The following is a 22,291-nucleotide window of genomic DNA, read 5'->3' on the forward strand; positions in this document are numbered from 1 at the left end:
GATTTGCAGCAATTAGAAGCAGATTACACAAAATTAGCTCTTTATGTGTTCTGGAGACCATTTGTGAAAGCAAAGTAGGCCTATGTTTTGTGTTTATCACAAAATTGATTTGCTGTTTGTCTCTAATTTTGTGTTTATACATACAGTGGCACCAGAATACAAAAATTAAAGTTATGATTAAGCTTTGTTTTTCTGGGGCAGGGACATTCCTGAGATTCGGAGGTTGGTAAGTAGACTAGGTTTTAGGCTGCATTTATATAGCATGTTAGATATTGTCTATCTGTATTCTGAATTCAGTTGCACAATTCTGGTTAGGTAGACGTCTATAACGTAGGACTAGGGTAACCTACTGCTGTTGCGCCCTCTGTTTCAAAGCAAAAAGTTGAATCAAAACTACTTGTAAGTCACAGAATTCAGTTATAACAGTGTAACTGTAGACTCTTTGAATGGTATACCGTAGTTGGCTGTCTTGATGCATTCTTATTAAAATGCACTATTATAGATTTTTTCATTCTCTTTAAAGTACAATCATCGCTATTTTGTTTTTTTGACAGGAATATATTAAACAGAGAGACTGGGCTCTTTCTGTTAAATACAATAACCATAAAAGAATGTTCGCGCTCTCCACTGTCTACTACAGCTACTACATTCAGCATCTAGGGAATTATTCAACATCTATGGAATTATTCAACATATAGGGAATTATTCAACATCTAGGGAATTATTCAGCATCTAGGGAATTATTCAGCATCTAGGGAATTATTCAACATCTAGGGAATTATTCAGTATCTAAGGAATTATTCAACATCTAGGGAATTATTCAGCATCTAGGGAATTATTCAGCATCTAGGGAATTATTCTAGACCGGCGCCCCTGCGGCACTGATGCCAGCTTTACTGGGCCCGTCTGTTTCAGGATAGTCGAAATGCTCTTGATGTGGAGCGCCCGAGTATGTAAAGGGTGCTTATATTTGGTGTTCCGATTTTTATGATTTGCTGATAAAAATATATTCAATATTTCAACATTTCACCATGATGTATAAAAATCTGAATAAAAATGTCATTACCTCGCGATTGTCATTAAAAATGTCATTATCCAGCCACCTTTCACATTTAAGTATTATGTGTGTGTATATGAAAAAATATTATTAATAGTGCTTTTTAGGTCCGTGGCAGCCAGCCTTACTCCTGAGTTGGACTTTACTTCTACATGGTTTATTTCCCATCCTAATTTGATACATTAAGGGTCAGAACATGGAGAGCAGGTTTCATTCCACCACATTTGCATGAAGGCATAGGAATGCCATTCAGATAATGCCTGGACCAGGAAGTGTCTCTCGAAATTAATTATAGTATTTGCAGTTGCCAGAGCGAAGTCATGGAGGTGAAGAGACATCTGGGTCCCATATAATTACTCATTGGACATGTGTCTCACAGTAGGGGTTCTCTGAGGTAAGAACGCGCACACACACACACACACACACACACACACACACACACACACACACACACACACACACACACAAATCCAACATGTTGCTGCGCATGACATTCTTTAGGCCAAGGTAAACTGCACAACATTAGACTACCAGGGTCTTAAATAAAATCTAATAAGTCATTGAAGGAGCTGTGTTTCAACTCTAACAATGAATATCTTGTTATGAACCATTGCAAAGATTTATATCACTATAGATGGGTGCAGTCAGAACATGGGAGCATTTCTCTTGCATAGTCACTTGATGCTAGAAACAAATCTCCCTCATTCTTTTTCTGTTTCCTCACACACAAGCGATACACATACAAACACAATAAAATACAGAGAGAGAGAGAGAGAGAGAGAGAGAGAGAGAGAGAGAGAGAGAGAGAGAGAGAGAGAGAGAGAGAGAGAGAGAAAGATTAGCTAAGACCACTGACATTTGCTTATTCAAATCATCTCATATTGGACAAATACATCACTGTCCTGCGATCTATTACAATTGTGCTGCATGAATCAAATGTTACCTTACATGAATGTGTGCATAGAGAGTGAGAGAGCATTGATTACACAGTGAGCCAAAACGCAATCATTTCCCAAAGATGCATGACCTTCTATACTCATCCGCAAAGTTATTTTTTGCACAGCGATTTAAAAGATAAAAACAGTCTAAGAGTTGTCATGGTGATTTAGACTCAGGGAGGGCAGCCCTCCCTGTGGTGCTGAAAGCAGCCGGGGGTGGCGGTTATCACTCTCACAGTGTCATGGTAGCATTTATAGCGATTGAAGTTCAATATGATTTCTGCCCTTAAACCATAACTTTGCCATATTAATGCTTCACACAGTTGTGAAAAGAGATTGGATTTGTGTGTGTGTGTGTGTGTGTATTTGCATTTCTCTGTCCTGTGTGTGTTGTGTGTGCATGTATAAGAAAAGGAGAGCAGATTTGAAGAGGGAGTCAGAGCTTTTATTTTGGAAATATAAGTGGAGTATTTGAGTAGTGTAGAATAAGTAATCACTTCAAGTGGCTTGTCTCTCCAAGAGGGATATTTACATCTGTCCACACCCCACAAATACCCAGCAACAGCACAAAACTCACACATATGGGAAGTCTCACCATTTTAAATCACTTACAATGAGACCAGTTGTCATTTACTGAAGACCAAAATTGCTCTTTGTATGCATGTCTGCATTGTGGTGTTTGAGCGTTCTGCTGCCTGTTTGATTCGCACATATACGAACACCTTATATGGCAGAAGAAAGGTAGCCTGTCCCATGGTGCCTGCTCCGAAACTCACCATTATCAAAGGCAGCTGATCAATGCCAAGCAGACGTCCAGAAGCTGTTTGAGCAAGGTCCTTGCCAGTATGCTCCTAAACGTAGCCTGCCATTCAGGCTGCAGCTTTGAACCTGGCTAATGTCTCGGAGAGAGTTTGTGACACTACTAAGGAAAGTCGGAAAGCAGGAAAGGGAAGAAATAGCAATAAAAGGATCTGAAGGTCCGAGAGCAAAACGAAATGTTATGAGTGAGAAGATAAAAAGAAAGAGCGAGAGGGGAGAAATATTTATTCACTCTCTAGAAGTCGACTCTACAAGCATCAGCGCTGCTGGGTGAGGAAGATGCACGCACAACTATGCACACAAAGGCGGAACCATTGCAGTCTCACAGACATTCCCAGCACATTTCGGGGGAAATGAGTGGGCATCAGGCTCAAGATGCTGCCGATGCTTTAGGATCTTTGCTGTCCAGTTCCGGCGGGTCTCCGGAGGCCATCCCGCCTGTGGTCCAAGATTCCTTTACGGAGAGTCAGTGTAACTGTTTGCATCTGTTTCCAGGCAGTGTCGTCAAAAATGTACTTGCTACTGTAATATACACTGCAGTACAGCATATTACATAACACATGGGACAGCTTATGATTTTACTATAACTGCTAAATGTCCAAAGAGTAAGTCCTCTGTGATCCAAACTAAATATTGTCTCCTGCCCCGCTTATTATTAAAAGATAAAAAATTATTTAAAAGATAAAGAAATGCTGACCTCACAAAAATGACATGTCGAAAATGTTACTTCTAACTTCAAAGAAACAGTAAACGTACATCATCAAGAAACAAACTGACACTGGCAGATATTTGTAGAGATATTTAAATATATGTTATAGCAGACTAAATATGAAGCTAACTGACCAGCCATTAATAAAATGTATTATCTACATAAACCTGATCACTACCACCACATAATCAGTACCTCTGTATTATGTATGTTATTATGACCTTGTTTGTTATTTACTTAGACCAACTGTGATACCTTCTACCTTGGTTTGGCTGGACAGTTTTGTGAGATTACCTAGAAGACACATTTTCACTCACTGACTGACTGATTGATGCCCAGTGTTGTGTAAGGCGTGTCAGTGCATTTGTGCAGTAGTTAGCTAAGTGTCTAGTTAAGTTAGCTATACATCCAAATTGTTTAGTAATGAAGACAGTAATAAACTCCTTGTTAACTGTCCTCCCAATAATCACATAGTTAGGTAAGTAATTACATGGGTGGATTACATCCAAGAATCATTATATGTCATTAATGGTAGATAGTGGCTTTGTTTGGGATAATTTAGATACTTACTTGCTGTTTTGTAATCTGGATGTTCATGACGAGGTTAATAGTGATGAAGATTACCTGTTACTGTACTTAATAATAATCTGTTGTTTTCTGATATACACAGAGGACTTTTTGCTGCTTGGGACTTGCAGACATGAGCTGCATTTAATTTGTCATTAAATTATTTGACCCTGCAGTAAAGCACATGGGAGAAAACCTTTATTTTAATTCTCATGTGTAACTTTAGGGTCTGGAGTGACTTCCTCCCCATTGCTGAAATGTGCACAAGAGATGCAAAGCACTTCATGTTTAAAATTGTTAGTTATGGCCGAACATAACTGCAAAGTATAAAGTGTACTAATATTATGTCTCTCTAGATTATGTCTCTAGTGTACTAATATTATGCCTCTCTAGGTTATGTCTCTAGTGTACTAATATTATGTCTCTCTAGATTATGTCTCTAGTGTACTAATATTATGTCTCTCTAGATTATGTCTCTAGTGTGCTAATATTTTGTCTCTCTATATTATGTCTCTAGTGTACTAATATTATGTCTCTTTAGATTGTCTCTAGTGTACTAATATTATGTCTCTATAGATTATGTCTCGAGTGTACTAATATTATGTCTCTATAGATTATGTCTCTAATGTGCTAATATTATGTCTCTCTAGATTATGTCTCTAGTGTACTAATATTAGGTCTCATGTTTATGTCTCTAGTGTGCTAATATTATGTCTCTCTAGATTATGTCTCTAGTGTACTAATATTATGTCTCTCTAGATTATGTCTCTAGTGTACTAATATTATGTCTCTATATATTATGTCTCGAGTGTACTAATATTATGTCTCTATAGATTATGTCTCTAGTGTACTAATATTATGTCTCTCTAGATTATGTCTCTAGTGTACTAATATTATGCCTCTCTAGGTTATGTCTCTAGTGTACTAATATTATGTCTTTCCAGGTTATATCTCTAGTGTACTAATATTATGCCTCTCTAGGTTATGTCTCTAGTGTACTAATATTATGTCTCTCTAGATTATGTCTAGTGTACTAATATTATGTCTCTCTAGATTATGTCTCTAGTGTACTAATATTATGTCTCTCTAGATTATGTCTCTAGTGTACTAATATTATGTCTCTATAGATTATGTCTCTAGTGTACTAATATTATGTCTCTCTAGATTATATCTCTAGTGTACTAATATTATGTCTCTCTAGATTATGTCTCTATCATACTAATATTATGTCTCTCTAGATTATGTCTCTAGTGTGCTAATATTTTGTCTCTCTATATTATGTCTCTAGTGTACTAATATTATGTCTCATGTTTATGTCTCTAGTGTACTAATATTATGTCTCTCTAGATTATTTCTCTAGTGTACTAATATTATGTCTCTCTAGATTATGTCTCTATTATACTAATATGATGTCTCTCTATATTATTTCTCTAGTGTACTAATATTATGCCTCTCTAGGTTATGTCTCTAGTGTACTAATATTATGTCTCTCTAGATTATGTCTCTAGTGTACTAATATTATGTCTCATGTTTATGTCTCTAGTGTACTAATTTTATGTCTCTCTATATTATTTCTCTAGTGTACTAATTTTATGTCTCTCTAGATTATGTCTCTATTATACTAATATGATGTCTCTCTATATTATTTCTCTAGTGTACTAATATTATGCCTCTCTAGGTTATGTCTCTAGTGTACTAATATTATGTCTCTCTAGATTATGTCTCTAGTGTACTAATATTATGTCTCTCTAGATTATGTCTCTAGTGTGCTAATATTTTGTCTCTCTAGATTATGTCTCTAATGTGCTAATATTTTGTCTCTCTATATTATGTCTCTAGTGTACTAATTTTATGTCTCTCTAGATTATGTCTCTAGTGTACTAATATTATGTCTCATGTTTATGTCTCTAGTGTGCTAATATTATGTCTCTCTATATTATGTCTCTAGTGTACTAATATTGTGTCTCTCTAGATTATGTCTCTAGTGTGCTAATATTGTGTATCTCTAGATTATGTCTCTAGTGTACTAATATTATGTCTCTCTAGATTGTCTCTAGTGTACTAATATTATGTCTCATGTTTATGTCTCTAGTGTACTAATATTATGTCTCTCTAGATTATGTCTAGTGTACTAATATTATGTCTCTCTAGATTATGTCTCTAGTGTACTAATATTATGTCTCTCTAGGTTATGTCTTTAGTGTACTAATATTATGTCTCTCTAGATTATGTCTCTAGTGTACTAATATTATGTCTCTCTAGATTATGTCTCTAATGTACTAATATTATGTCTCTCTAGATTGTCTCTAGTGTACTAATATTATGTCTCATGTTTATGTCTCTAGTGTACTAATATTATGTCTCTCTAGATTATGTCTAGTGTACTAATATTATGTCTCTCTATATTATGTCTCTAGTGTACTAATATTATGTCTCTCTAGGTTATGTCTTTAGTGTACTAATATTATGTCTCTCTAGATTATGTCTCTAGTGTACTAATATTATGTCTCTCTAGATTACGTCTCTAATGTACTCATATTGTGTCTCTCTAGATTATGTCTCTATTATACTAATATGATGTCTCTATATTATTTCTCTAGTGTACTAATATTATGTCTCTCTAGGTTATGTCTCTAGTGTGCTAATTTTTGTCTCTCTATATTATGTCTCTAGTGTACTAATATTATGTCTCTCTATATTATGTCTCTAGTGTACTAATATTATGTCTCTCTGGATTATGTCTCTAGTGTACTAATATTATGTCTCTCTAGATTAGCATGCACGATTGAAGTCCTCTAAGAACCAATGCATTTTTCTAGCAGTAAGACACAGAAGACCTCTCAAATTCTAAGATTCCTTTGGAGATTTCCAAACGTTTCTGATGTCGTCTTGTTGACAGTTGTGTGAAAAATGAAGTGCAGTGAACGGTACAGTGAAGCCAGGCTTGCCGTGTTGTCTTGTTATGAAGACTATCTGCAGTTTTTTATGTCGCTCTTCAAACCGTGGAGAAAAGTTCCCCCAACTGCTGTCTTAATCCAGCTCTCTCTTCTCGTATTTTGATATTACAGACATTTCATTTAAAAAGAGGTCTAGACGCTGGAACCTATTTTGGAGAACTGACGTGTCACCTGCTGAATCACCGCATGTTTATAGATGATGTATGCGCATCGCTGGCCAATGGCCACGTCGAGGTACCAAGTTGTAAAAGCAGAGCAGCTCCGAGGTCGTGCGTAAAGAGGACGAGGGGCGAGCGTTGACTCATTCTGATGCCTTCGCCCAGCAGAAGTTGGCTTTTGCACCCAGCACCCAGAGAATAATACGCGGAGTCCCAGATAGTCCCGATAAGAGCGTCCGAACTTGGCCAGCGCATTTTCTCCATGGCACCGCAGTAACGGAGCACGGCTGCACTGTCTCTCCACCGTGAACCGTAGAGTCCCTCCTCATAGCCGTTCGCCTTTGGGTGGCCACAGCAAAGATGGATTCACAGCAAAGTGCCTTGTCAAGGATTCGGTGACACGCACATAAGGTAAGTAATTCTATTCGGCTTGACAAGATATTTCTTTTAATATTATTATGCCAAAAAAAAGAGAGAGAGAGCTCACCACCGCAAAAGGTTAGGAACTCGATCGTTGTGCGCCAAGGAATCTTTCAGTATTCGATCTTAAAGCATCGTCTGAAAAATGATGAACAAGGATACATCTACACAGGCACTCACCTGTGGCTTTAAGTTTGAAATATGTGTACTTAATGTGACATTGGATCTGTAATTCACTCTTACGTGCAGAGCAGTGTTTTATATGGACTGCTAAGCGTTTAACCTTGCCGGGCGGGTTTTACTTTTCGTATTCATCGACAACTGCAGATAAAAATGCAACGTTTTCTTTAGAAATTCAGCGGGCTCTTTACGTACTTGAGGGTTCTTGGGAAACACCTTAAGTAAAATCTATGAATATAAGTGAATCAGTTCAGTGCTGTAATTCTTGATTAATTCTTCAAATCTGACATTTCGGATCTCGACTGAACACGTCCACACCATGAACACAGGGGACCCGGCAGCTCGCCATAGCGAGACCACATGCAAAAATCTATGTACAAAATCTGTATTTGAATTGATTTGCTTATCTCAAGGTCCTTGCAACCAGACAACTTTCTGCCTCGGCTGAATCGATTCAAAGATGAGGCCTTCGCTTAGACAAGGTTATGTGGAGTCCAGGAGTTCCAGCTTCATTTTCACAGATATTAACACATTCTGTGCCTCCATAGCGGGACTTGCGCATAACCCCAGGATACGGCTGTTGACCCCTTAAATAGGATATGTGCCTAAATCCCCAGAATCTGAGACTGCATCTTATAACTAACCCGCTTTAAGCATTTATACTTTTGGTGCATTTTAGGCGCGCTGTCCGCTTCCAAAAATGTCACAGAAATGCTGTTTAATGGACAGCGACCTGCTATACAAGCGTGTAACCTCGAGAAAGCTGCAGTTGTTATTATAGACTGTAAGAAGAACTCGATTAGGCTACAATGACCACACGTAATGCATGGACAATTTTTTGAATTTTATATATATATATATATATACACACACACACACACACACACACACACACACACACACACACACACACACACACATCTGTTGGCATGCATAATTCGTCAGCCACTCTCCACTGCACCTACTGATGGACTAGAAGATGACTAACACATGGCAACAGGCAGATGAGAGTCTCTAGGTGTTTCCCATATAGACTTTGATCAGCACATATCATGTGCAATTTAGCAAAAATTGTTTAAACCTTGGTGTTCTGATTATGAACTCTCTCATGCTCACGCTATTACACACATACACACACACACACACACACACACACACTCACATTGCATAGCACCTGGCAGAGAAGGATAAATGCATCGTTAGCAGCTTATCCCTCTTCAGCCTGCCCTGCAGAGAGAATTACCTGCATAGCCACAGACCAGAGTTTTGAATCTGAAAAGGCCCCTCTGCCTTCTGGCTGTCCACTAGAAAGGAAGAGTCACCTGAATTACATTCCTGTCTTTTCATTAAAGCAGTAAAATCCCTTCCTCAGTTACTACCGATGTCGGAATGTTGTGTAGCATTCCATTTCACACTATGCCAGAAAGCGATGGCTGCAGTGCCGATCACTGTGTGGCACTGAGGGAATGTGATAAGCGCCCAGCAGAGGAAGCCAATTGCAACTTCATCCTGCACCCGAGCGGGCCCTCCGTCTTTGGAATGATACCTACACCTACAAAGTCCGTAATTCCACGCTTCTGTACTGGGAGACTCTCCAGCCCTCCCCATGAAGCCAATCTTGGAGATGTCTTGATGTTTCCTGAGAGCGACACCCCCCCCTTCCTTGAGCAGAAGCTCATTTTGCACATAGCACTGGGGCACCCCGAGCCTTCGAACCCGGGCGCTATCGGGTAGCAACCGCCTCCAAGACGTCGCGGCTCCTGCCACCGTCACCCGCGTTTTGTAACCCGAGCGGTAAACGCCGTGGAACCTACGCCGATGCCGCATCTCTCCGTCTCCTGCGTGGGATGGGATGCCTTTCCGTGCAGCTTCCCAAACGCTCATCTTCCATCCCTGGCAGCATGCATGGTGTCGGCGTTCAGGGTGGGGGTCGGCCTGGGAGGGTTGGAGCGGGAGAAAAGAGGCGGGGTTTGTCACGCAGGGACGGCCCGCCTGGTGTGACAGTTGGAGGAGAGTCGGGCTCCGCCAGCTGAGCTCGGGAGGCGATGGTGCAATGGCGTGATGGTGCCATGGCGCGGAAACCCGCGCAGCTCTCCGGAGGAAGCTAAAGGTCAGGTGATGAGTAGTGCAGTGATGAAAGGATCAGACAGAGAGAGACAGTTGTAGACAAGGGGAAGAGATAGAAGGCTGTCAGTTTGCGACCTCTCCGTCCATGGACCAGTATGATGGCACTAAGGCTGGTGAACCAGGCACTCGTTCTGTTTATTTCTCCAGTGTATAGAGGTGAAAGAGTGAGAGAATTATTTAAGAAAGTTTCCAGGAAATAGATATAAATAGGTATATGTCAGTCAGGGGGACGTATCTGATTATCTCTTTGAATTCTGTATGAATACATTTAAACAATGGGAAAAAAAGCAGGATTTGAGCTTTGAGACATTAAGCTGGTTGAAGCCAAAACAGCTTTGAGCAGGTATGTTTTGCGTAAAATTACTGTACAACTTAATGTGACAGTCGAATAACATGAATGTCGGGCCAACTTCTTGTAAGCTTAACAGTCGTAAAAAGGAAAAAAGAAGGAGAATGCGAAAAATTATTTATCTAAACCTTTAAACTCAGTTAGCTGAGACGCATTTACGTGTAATTATTCAGTTTTGTTCAGCTCATTTGAAGTCTTCATATGTGGCAAAGTGAGTTCACACATTTAACAGTATAAGGCCAACAGATCTTAATCTGATTTAATGTGAATTTAGCTTCAAGTCATGCTCTGTAGAAAATGCTATTGATTGGCAGTTAAAGTGAAGTTCCCTTTTTTCCTGTGAAACATAACAGCAGGCTGCTTAGCCTGTATACCCCAAAACTGTGCTGTCTGTGGACGCACTTTAAGCCTAAATGATAGATGGCTGTAGTACATTGCCTAATGCATTAGGCTATGTTCTTAATGCATTTGGTCTGTCTGCAAGTTCAGGTTGGGCGTGTTTTTCACCTTTTCCCTGACATAAGCAGCACTGCACGAAGCAGAGACTCCATTTCTGCCCTGGCGCGTACGACTCAGGGCAAAGCAGAGCAAGGGTCCTCACACATGAAATGCTAACCTCTGACCAGGCAAGCTGGCAAGCGTGCAGTTTTTTCACACCTTGGCCGAGGTCTGCAAGAACTTCCCATAAGGCCTGGGATCCTGAAGGTAATTTTCATTGCTTACCAATGATGATCAATGCTGGAGATAAATTACCTCAGGCAGACCTGGGCAGGGGTGCCCATAGCTCCCATGGATTTCCTTGGCTGTGTTAATCAATAGACACATAATCTGATGGTCATTATACACATTTGTCGTTATCGCCGTTAATCCATGAAGAACGCTGGTATGTTAATGAGAGCGATATCTTTCTATCCTCTGCAGAGAGAAATGATTCAGTGCTGAAACTGTTATTGGATTCTTATAAATAACACCCTTCACGTCTAATCTGTCATCAGGCATGCACATTGGTACTGCAGTCCAGAGGATTCCCTTGGCTGTCTGCATATTGCAGTGTTGTTGCTTTTTTGCAGATCCACAAAAACAATGGACATTTATTTCCCGAGCTGTCTAACCTTGTGTTCTTTGGAAGGACAACCCCCCGCCCCAACATTCCTGTCTGTGTATGAAGGACATCCATCAGAGTGCCACCAGAGTGCCACTCTGATACAAACTAACAAAAAAACTAACAAAAAAAGCTAAAAAAGCTAAAACTAACAAAAAAAGTCAAACTATAAAGCAGTTAAAGGTGTTTCACGTTTCAAAATGCTTTTATATGATCTTTATTTATTTTTGTACTCACCACTTGAATTACAATAAAATACAACACATAGGGACATTTCTTTTAAGTGTGTGAAAATTAATACACGAATGGATTTGCTTTGTGTCAGAGGACAAAGTAACGAACGACTAAAGGCTAAATGCGGGTGATAAGTGGGGCAGAGCCGGGTCTGAATTTATGCTGATGGAATCCCTTCACTTCCGATAATGAATTTGAATCCACACATCTCCGTTCTTCCTTGCTTTTCCGGGGCTGCACGTGCCTGTGTCCGGAGCGCTCTGGCTTTCCCAGCCTCGTCTGGCCCGCATGTCCAAGGGCTGAGAGCTAGATCAGTGGGAGGGAGGTGAATGAACAGCCATGGATGTAAGAGGGGTGAAGGCCTGACTCTGGGCCTCAGTCAGAGGAGACAGGGATGTCTGGACAGAGAGGTCTGGCGAGCACGGGTCTGCGGGGGTGAACAGACCTGCTCCGTCTAGGGGAACCTCTTTTTCTGCATGCAAGCCTAAACTTAGTGCTGTAATTTGGGCATCGTTCCTGACCAGTGATGTGATTTGTGTAAACAGCCAAGATAGTGCTTCATTACTGTTGAGGATATGCGATTTTTTATTTCATTTTTTTTGGTCTTGTGTTAGACTGGATGGATCGATCATTTGTAAGGGGTGGACAAACACTAGATATACAGGAACTGTAACAACGTGATCTGAGGTGCTTAAAAGCGCTTTGCTGATGATGTCAAATTACAGAGCAGACCAAAGAAAATAAACTAAAACTTACACATCTTTTAGGTTTTCAATGTAAGATTCCCAAAGATGGGCATAGCAGTCCGAGTTTCCAATCCAGTGACTGAATTGGTAACGAACAGATAAAACTTTCTAGTGTTGCCAGGTTCATCAAAGTCGCCCACTGACTTTTGTCTTTCTGTGTGTTTCAGGGGGAGCCCGATCACCAAGCACCTTAAGTGCCTCTTCAGGGAACTGTCTCCAACTCAGGGGACCGAAAGTGTCCTGCCATTGGGCCAAAAATCAATGTCTGCCTCTCTCCTGCTGATGTGCTTTATTTTCCACCAATGAGCTTTATTGTTCAGCAAGCGTTGCGTGGTTTATAGCGTGCCAGGACTGCACACTGGGTATTAAGTCAAACAATGACGACAGCTGTTGAACTATGACTTGGGTATCCTGCATTGCTCTGCGTCAGGAAATATGGGCAGGTTCAATATGAGGGTAAAAGGAAAGTGAGTAACACTGTATTTAAAAAGAAAATGGAGCTTTGTGAAGTATCTCAGCAGCATGGACCAAAGCAAGAAGTGTCTAAGCGTCCTCACTTCGGGCCGTGGACGAGAATGATTCTGCGTTGTGACGGAATGACACTATGAGCAAGGGCGGCACTTCAAGACCATAGGATTACTAGAATTGTCTCTTCTGTTACGAAAAGGCATGCACAAAAATTTCGTTTGTAAGATATCACCATTGGATGATGATCACCAGCTGTGCACGATTGTGAAAAATGTCAAAACACTCAAGATAAATTTGTGAACTGGCACTGTAGTCCTGCATGAGAAATAAATACCTGTGCCCATATTGCGAAGGATGTTTAATTTCCTTTGTATAATTCTGCATGCACATTTACTTTTCCTGAGTGCAGACAGTTAAAAGCCCATCAGTTGGAGACATCATTTGCCACACAACAAGCTTAATTTCATTACATTCCTAATAGCCGTCAGATGGAGACCAAAAATGTAAATGCACCAGTGCACTTGCAGAGCACCAAGGACCTATAAAATCTCTTTTGCAAACCATTGGGAAGAGTCAGGCATGAAGAGAGAAAGTGAGCGAGTGACGTGCTCCTCGGTGTCAGCCCGTTACTAAATGCCTGACCCTGGTGAACAGATGGCTCTCCTTGGGGACAGCATGACACTGGGGTCTCCTGGCCAGAACTGCACCAACTGTAGTCAAGTCCAGTTCCCGGAGGTGAATGTCCCCAAGGCCATCGTCCTGGGCCTGGTTCTAGCTGTCTTCATCGTGTTTGGAGTGTTGGGCAACGTCCTGGTCATCCTGTCTGTGGTGTGCCACCGGCACCTACGTACGGTCACGCACTACTTCATCGTCAACCTGGCAGTGGCCGACCTCCTGCTCAGCTCTGCCGTGCTACCGTTTTCTGCCATCTTCGAGATGCTTGGCCGATGGGTGTTCGGCCGGGCCTTCTGCGACGTGTGGGCAGCCATGGACGTGCTATGCTGCACGGCTTCCATCATGAGCCTGTGCGTGATCTCCGTGGACCGGTACGTGGGTGTGAGCTACCCGCTGCGCTACCCGGCTATCGTGACGGAACAGCGCGCCCTGCTGGCACTCGTGGTCATTTGGGCGCTCGCCGTCACCATCTCGGTGGGGCCGCTCTTTGGCTGGAAGGAGCCGGCTCCGGAGGACGAGGCCGTGTGCCGGATCACGGAAGAGCCCGGCTACGCCATCTTCTCGGCCGTGGGCTCCTTCTACGTGCCGCTGGCGGTCATCCTGGCCATGTACTGTCGGGTGTACGTGGTAGCGCGGCGGGAGACGCGCGGCCTCCGCGAGGGCCGCAAGACGGAGAAGGCGGACCATGCCGAGGTCGTGACCCTGCGCATACACCGCGGCAACGCAGCTGCAACGGAGGACGAGGCGATGCGCGGACGCATGCACTTCACCCTCCGCCTGCTTAAGTTCTCCCGGGAGAAGAGAGCAGCCAAGACCCTGGGCATTGTGGTCGGATGCTTCATCCTCTGCTGGCTGCCCTTCTTCCTGGTACTGCCTATCGGTGAGTGCCAGTTTGCTTAAGCCCCCTTACTGGGCAGTGGGTCTTGTTCGATGAAAATGACATCTCATTCTATGGCAGTGACATTCCATTCTGATAGATGACATCCCATTCAACATTCAGAACTGTCTGTGTTGTCTAACCGAGCCTTTCTGGTGTCAGAGGTGGATAATTTGTTTAAAAAACAACATGTAAAACATGCATTGCACCTTTCTGTTGCTTCTACTGATAAATTATACTCCAATAAAACATAATGCACTTATGATATTCTTTGAAAATGCAAAGCATACATTTAACTTCCTAAACTCCAAGGCATTCATTGTATTATCATTTATTTGATTATTAATCTTCTTAAGTTGTATTATTAAGTAACCACTATGAATTCCACAATAACAACATTTAGTGGTTAATTTTATTTAATTCTGACACTCTTAATGTGTTGGATATTTAGGAAAAACAATGTGTGGTCTCAGACATTGAGGGAAAACCATTACATTGCATGTCTGTCAAGTGTGAAAGGAGTGAAATACAATAATCACTTTAATTCCTCCAGAGGTTTGTACTACATTTAAAAATTTCATTTAGTTGTGGTGTGATAATGTGTGTATGTTTTATAAGCAATAGAAAATATGCAGTGCATTACTTTTATGTCTTTTTTGGCATAATTTCGCATAGTTTGCATACAGAGGCGTAATAATTTTGGATGGGAATTTGATTTTCCAAGACTCACAGGAGGTAGGGATAATAATTACTGTGAAGGGGGATGGGTTGACAGGCTTGCGGACATAAGACTGGTAAATTATTTTTGTCTCAGGCTTCTGCCATGTGGTTTTCAGTATTGTATTATTACTCTGACATTCCAGCGTGGAATCAGGGGAGGCTCTTCACACACACACACACACACACACACACATGCGCGCGCACACACACAATTTTCATTGTTTACTTTCCTTGATTTCTCTTGCATGAAAGAGTCATGTTTATTTATGCAACATGATTTTTGCAGTGTGTTTCATTAAGACTTTAATGGCTGTAATGCATGCTAGACCTTATCTTCATTTTACATACGTAGCAGTTGTGTTATTTTTCATTGCTATGCAATTTTCCTTAAGAAGACCTTTCTATTCAAGGATAGGCACAGATGAACCACAATATATTAGTCCAACTTGCCATGAAAAAAAAACCATATACAGGAAATTGGATTAATGTATTACTGGAAACGCAGTAAATCTGCGGTGAATGTAGCTCCTCATTTTCTCAAGAAGCTACAAATATTAAGGTCTCCTTATTTATTTCTCTGCTAGCAGCTTTTTTTTAAAAAAAGTACAGTTCCTAAAGCATTTCCTTCTCAGTCATGACATAAATGTGTTAGCCAATTAGGAAAAAATGAATGGTAGCACAACAGAACAACTTTAACAAAGCCCGTGAGAGCATCTGTCACGCACATCTCTCATGGGGCTCCGCTCAGCTAAAGCATGGACAAAATATACAAGAAATAAAACGAGCCAGCAAACAAACATTTATATGCTCCCGATCTGTTAAGAGTTTGACTGTTAACAGCAAACTACAGGTCAAACTTTACGGTCTTGCTAATAAAAGGAACCTACTGTTTGAATTAGTGATATGCATATGATTTTTAAAAAGCCGTTAAAGAATTATGTAAAATCAAATGGTTTTCTTCCCATTGCATGTGATTACATCATTTTACACAGTTCAACACACATAAGACCCAGAGGGTTTATATACAATCCTACAGTTTATAAACTGTAAACCTACAGTTTAAATTGCATAGAGGAATCTTACAATATAGCACTGAATCTATTTCTTTGTTATAAACAATATTTTCCCTTTCAACACACCTTCATTCTAATCTTACCATAGAAGTATATATTTTGATAACTCTGGTTTCACAAAAGGCCAGAGGAGGAATTTGTGCGTTTTTTGCCTGGTTGATTTGTGATACCAAAACAATGTAGCCATGCTTGAAGATAAGTAGCTGTGAGAGTGTTTTATAGAATTCAGAAATATCAGTTCCCACAGAGAAACAGAAGTTTGTTATGGAGTTTGTGTTGGCTCAAGTCATGTATTACTGGTTAAGTGGATGGTAGACAGAGGGATGGCAACTAAAGGGTTTCTGGGCAAACCTCTCAAACTTGGCTTTGAAGGGTCACTGAAAATTCAGTATCGCGGTCTCACAAGCAGCTGAGCCTGTGGGGAATCTTCTCTCTCTCTCACGCTCTCGCGCTCTCTCTCTCGCGCAATCTATCTGGCTATCTCTGTCACTCTCTCGCGATCTCAGCTGGGTTCCCTTTTGACTCTCTGAGAGATCAAAGCTGTGTTGGATGGACACACTGGCTCACTACTCCGTGACTCATATTTCAGTCTCAAACTTGAGCAGCCTCTGCGCTTGTTGATGCGTGGAGTGGCCGTTTCTGCAGTCTGTTCTTTAGATTACCGTGTACCCTCCGACTCCCCTGCCCCCTCTAACCCTCTGTCTGTCTCTCTTTGTCATTTTCCCTCCTCTCTATCTCTCTCTCTCGATTTAGTATACACAACGAGCAGCGGCGGTTTATTTTTGCTCTGTAAGTGTCCAAGCTGTCTCTGCACTTCGGCCCAAATGGGACGCGTGCCTTGATAGAGTTTGGCCCTGCTAGGGATGAAGACGGATTCACTTTTGTTACTTCTTTTTATGAAAATGGTTTATCCCTTTCCATCCCATGGTTTATCCCTTTCGATTTTCTAACTTGACTCAAACCGGCGATTTCTGCGCTTAGGGATTGCCGAGTATAACGTTTTGCCATTCATCATTTTGTATCCATTACATTACAGACATGAACACTGTTTTCTCATTTGGTTCATTTCAGTTTAAGGCGTCGTTTCTTCAGCCCTGCAGCCTTTTACACTCCATCATCTCTTAGAGTACGTCAAAGACTGCAAACCCTAAATCATTTCATTCTTTTTGGGGGGAGGGCTGTAATACTTTTTTTTCTCCCTTTTTTAATACCTAAACGCACAGCATGAAAATGAAGGCGATGTGTAAAAATGCATCCGTGTGAATGAAGCAGTGACATCACCTGCTGTGACCAGTGGATGAGATTCAATCACTTGTGAACAGCACAATAGAACTCCAGTTCTTTGCCCCCCGGGGCAATGAAATAGCTGCGGTATGGCCATATACAGAGAGACTTTCTCTGCCCATCTCTCTCCATTTCTCAACCAGCTCACACACACACACACACACACACACCCTTCCCGCGGCTGGAATCGCTTGTAAAGTGTTCTGTGAGACATGCCCGCAGCCTGTAGATCCGTGGGAGGAAACATCATTTCAAGGCTTGACACTTTAATTCTGCTAATGGGTCAGGCTTAAAGAAACATATAGCCTGGGTTAGAGTGAGGCAGCCAGAATTTAGCCTGTGTTAGAGTCAGATGCGACAATAAAGCCTGTGTTAGAGCCAGTTGCTGGCAATCTGCCTGTGCTAGAGCTAGGCTCCACCCAGCAGACCGCCTGTGTTAGCGCGAGACTCCCAGCAGGCCGCCTGTGTTACAGAGAGACTCCCAGCAGGCCGCCTGTGTTAGACAGAGACTCCCAGCAGGCCGCCTGTGTTAGAGAGAGACTCCCAGCAGGCCGCCTGTGTTAGAGAGAGACTCCCAGCAGGCTGCCTGAGGTCCTTTTCTGCACAGCCACCTTCCATCTTGGTGGTCTGTATTTATGAGGGCAATTCAACAAAAAGCTATTAACCTTGATTAAGATAGGAGCTGTGAAGCATAGATGAGGCTATAAAAAGACTCACTGCCAGTACTGACGTGCCACGTCTCAGGCTTTCACATTACAGCCGGGGGGAGGTGCTGCGATTTGTGGGTTCTGTAATATATTTCTGTCCTTCGTGTTTCTTCCAATCAGCGCTTCGCTATTTTCCGCTCGCCGCTTTCTCATTTTTCTCAATCGGACTCTTCCAGCCATTGTGAACATTCAATTTGTCTTGGACAATCACACAGCTTTTCATCTTTTTAGAACTTTGCAGACATCTTTTAATTAATGTGGAACAGTTTGAGGTTTTTTGTTTGTATTATAACAAAAAGCCTTCACATGTTGTCTACAATTCTTAAATAATTTCCCATTTACTAAAGAAAATCCATTAATTATAAAGTTTGATTAAATTCCATTGAAAAAACTTCTCTACTATACACTTGGAAGTTTTGATCAAAGGTATTATGGGGGCTCTCATAATCCAGTTCCACAAAGTGCAATAACTAGAGACTGTTGTATAGACAAACTATTAATGTGTCTTTTATTAATGTGTCTTTTGATTTATTATGTGTGCATTCCTCTAGGCTCCATCTTCCCAGCATACAGACCCTCAGACACTGTCTTCAAGATCACGTTCTGGCTTGGTTACTTCAACAGCTGCATTAACCCTATCATCTACCCGTGCTCTAGTCAGGAGTTCAAGAAAGCCTTTCTGAGCGTGCTGGGGGCATGCTGCCCGCACCGGCAAACCAGGCCCGCCCAGCCCTGTCCCCAGGGCCACACCCCCAGCCGTGCACCCTCCCACCACCTCTCCCTAGGCTCGGAGAGCCGTGCCGACCCCTTACGCCTTAGCCCCTCCTCCTCTGTGGTCCTGTCCCGCACTCCCTCCTCCAGGGACGGCCGGGAGTGGCAGGCCATTTCCCGGGCCTCTTCCGTGGGACCGGCGGGGGGCGGCGTGGGCATGAGCGCCGGAGCCAAGGTGGCCGGGGCGTGCAGCAAGAACCTGCTGAGGACGTGTTGCTGCGTGGGGGCGAGTCCGGCGAGGGCAGGGCCCCCCGTACACGTCTCCCCTCCGGTCATCAAGGTCCATCGGCTGTCCCTGCGCGAGAACGGGGACGCGGTGTGAGCCGCATGCACACGAACGCCTGCAACACCCCCCCACCTCCGCCCAGGAGCTCACGAGGCATGCGCCGCCTGTCTGCAGGACAATATGACGGAGACACTGAATCGAGGTGGAAGCTGATAAATGCCATATCATTTCACAGTGTGACTAGCCTGTTATCAAGCTGGACACAGAGGGCTGGCGGATGGGCAGCCGCTCAAAGGAGACGAGGAGGTGCGCTTCAGAGAAAAAGAAAGCCTGCGAAACACGTCAGCAGTGTTCTGGTGACAATAAATAGTTTGACCACATTGTGTACCAAAAGGGAGGATATCAGCACTCAGTCTGATTGATTATAGTTTAATATTGTCTTTGCACATTTGCACAGAAAATAAAATATCATGGAATCTTGTTTTATGTAAACATTTTATGTAAACATTTATGGCTGAAATTATACATCTATATTGTCTGCATTTCTAAAAGTGGTTTAACCAGCAGGAATGCTCACGAACCTGCGTGTATTCAGACTGATAAAAGAGAAATTTGTTTTAATACCTCACCTCAGAACCATCAGATGCACAAGAAATTGAATGTGACCACTTTATCCAAGCTCTGGTTTATGTGCCAGACATAATGGTTTTATAACTTATATACAATAACATGCGCTGCACCTTGTTTTCTGTTCTACAGTTCAAATATTCCAGTAACTTAGGACATGCACAAGCATTCACATTCTTTGCATGGTAAATCCCAGGTTTATCAAGGACTATGTATAAGTATTTTTCTATCATATAGACTCATGTTAAATGTTTTGTTAAATGGTATATGAATCAACTTTGTGTTCAGTCACGGAAGCCATGCAGTATATCAGCGCAGCCTAAAAAGTGCTTTGGGAGCAGTTTTGGGAAAGTGTCCCCAAAATTACTCCATCGCCCCCAGCCTGCAAACCTCGGAATTGTCCTGCTGTGAGAACTACTTGGTTTATCAAATGTCCCCTGATGTTACAGTGAGGTCAGAGTTGAACTACTCCAACCAAATCCAATGTGGTTGACATTGGGGAAACAATTCTGTCTCACCATGTTAAATATGCCAATAAAGTATGCGAATTGTCCAAAGTTTTAAAAGTTTTTTTTTTTTAATGGACCAGAAGCAACTTGAATCCATGTCTGTAAGTTCACAGGAGACCTTTGAAAAGTTCATACAATATATCTGCTGTTCCTTTTCTGTGGTGCTTCAGTATTTCCTGTTTAAGGAATTATAGGACCATGTAGTGATATAGAAAGAGTTCACAAAAGAGTTTAGGGTTCATGAAAGCCCTTTTGACCTTTTGACCACAATCTGAAATAAGATTATAACATTGAGAATTATACATAGATAGGTTCACTAACACACATTCATGCTCACACAGATATGCTTTCACACACTATTAATGAGTGTGTAGTGTTTTCTTAAGAGCATGACTTATGCTCACACATGATCACACATTGTACACAGTCGTTGAGGTCATCCACGTGAGCGCACACTGTACACATTTGTTGAGGACATCCACACGCTTTCCCCGAGGCACACGCACACACTCGAAAATAAAACAGCTCTCTGAAAACTCATCGTTGTCGATTAACCCCAGTTAACCTTGTCTTGGACAGCTGTAATTTATGGCAGTACTTAGAAAGTCGAACTTTTAGGGGCAGCTTATTTCATGATTTAGATTTACAGAACCACCACTGTGTTCCTCTTACTTGTGACCTTTCCAAGCCCCCCCCCGGCCAGCGTCTGACTCACGGCGAGTCGGTCCTGATCAGACCACCAGAATGGCGTGACACCCACCTGCGCTCTGCTGTGATATTCTCGGAGTCTCTGTTCTGACGTCAGTTCATCCTCTGACAGCTATCTACGGAACACGCCGTCCCCGTCTATCTCTCTATCTCCCTCGCTCTCCATTCTTTCTTTAGCGTTGGATCTAAAATATTCTTAGATTTTTTTATGTGCAGAGTGTAACACAACCACGGTGGCAACTAGCTGTGAGGAGACAGACGTCCTTTCGGGAGGTTTTCCCCTAGTATCTTTAATTACGAGACTGAATGGGGAAACAGCGACATTCCGATGTTATGGTGTAGCATGCATTGCATAAAATAATGACTAGGCCTGCTCAGTCAGCAGCGACTGGATCTTAACTGACCTCAGAGCAACTGGCAATAGTCATGAAGGTGTTACAATTGTCTGCTCAACTAGAACCAGCTCATTGGTGTACATTTCCCCATCAAAAGTCTGTTTTATTAAGTCATACACTGAACTGAAGGAGACATCAGCTAGTGTCAATAACCCTAAACCAACAATGCACAGCTGGTGTTACATATACATTTAAGGCATTTAGCTGACACTTTTATCCAAAGTGACTTACAATTAGGGCTGAGTACAGCTTGAGCAACTGAAGGTTAAGGGTCTGGCTCAGGGGCCCAACAGTGGCAACTTGGCAGTGGTGGGTTTGAACCAGCAACCTGAACTACTGAACTACCACTATCCATAGGTGTTGATAATGAAATTAATGAAAAAGCAACACCTTCAGTTTTAAAATGTTTGATTCTCAGGTTTCCAAAAAAATGTGCAGAGAAAATAAGGACCCACTTTCTAATAAAATGCACAGGGAAACAGGGTCAAACAAACTCAGTGAGATATGCTAAATAACAGATAAAACCACCACAAAGCTATAGTTTGTAAGCATAGGTTTCAGTGGGTGTTTTCATATGAAAATGTGTGGCTAAATACATTTTAGCATATAGGTTATGTAAGTAAGTATATAAGTAAGTAATTTAAAGAATGAAACTGAATAATTAGCCAAACAGAATCAGTCTGACATCTGGGCACTCTTGAACGTCTGATAAATGGAAACTTGAGCCAAAGTCTTTAACAGTTTATAGATGAATAGAGTAAGGGATAAATGTGTAGGAGCCCTATGCTTTCCTATGTTTCAAAGCTGACAGAGTACGAAGAATGAAATGTTGCCCTCATTATGGATTATAGTGAAAACAGGGCAGCAGTGAAGTACCGAAAACCACAA

The 22,291-nt window shown here is 41.9% G+C and overlaps 1 protein-coding gene across 1 annotated transcript; it reads left to right on the plus strand.

The window, feature by feature from the left end:
- The first annotated feature begins 7,300 nt into the window (after positions 1-7,300).
- On the plus strand, positions 7,301-20,348 carry adra1aa (adrenoceptor alpha 1Aa). Its single transcript, XM_026999703.2, has 3 exons — positions 7,301-7,616; positions 12,531-14,386; positions 18,719-20,348. The coding sequence occupies exons 2-3, from the start codon at positions 13,465-13,467 to the stop codon at positions 19,258-19,260; spliced, it is 1,464 nt and encodes a 487-aa protein (XP_026855504.2). The 5' UTR covers positions 7,301-7,616; positions 12,531-13,464; the 3' UTR covers positions 19,261-20,348.
- Positions 20,349-22,291: the final 1,943 nt, after the last annotated feature.

The sequence above is a fragment of the Electrophorus electricus genome, chromosome 23 (assembly GCF_013358815.1).
Source record: "Electrophorus electricus isolate fEleEle1 chromosome 23, fEleEle1.pri, whole genome shotgun sequence".
Lineage (NCBI taxonomy): Eukaryota > Metazoa > Chordata > Actinopteri > Gymnotiformes > Gymnotidae > Electrophorus > Electrophorus electricus.

What these genes read in the sequence shown, in the direction of transcription:
- adra1aa (XM_026999703.2), top strand. Translation starts at nt 13,465, where the DNA reads ATGCCTGACCCTGGTGAACAGATGGCTCTCCTTGGGGACAGCATGACA. An exon ending in CTTCCTGGTACTGCCTATCG is followed by an intron (nt 14,387 to 18,718) that starts GTGAGTGCCAGT and finishes GCATTCCTCTAG; the next exon opens with GCTCCATCTTCCCAGCATAC.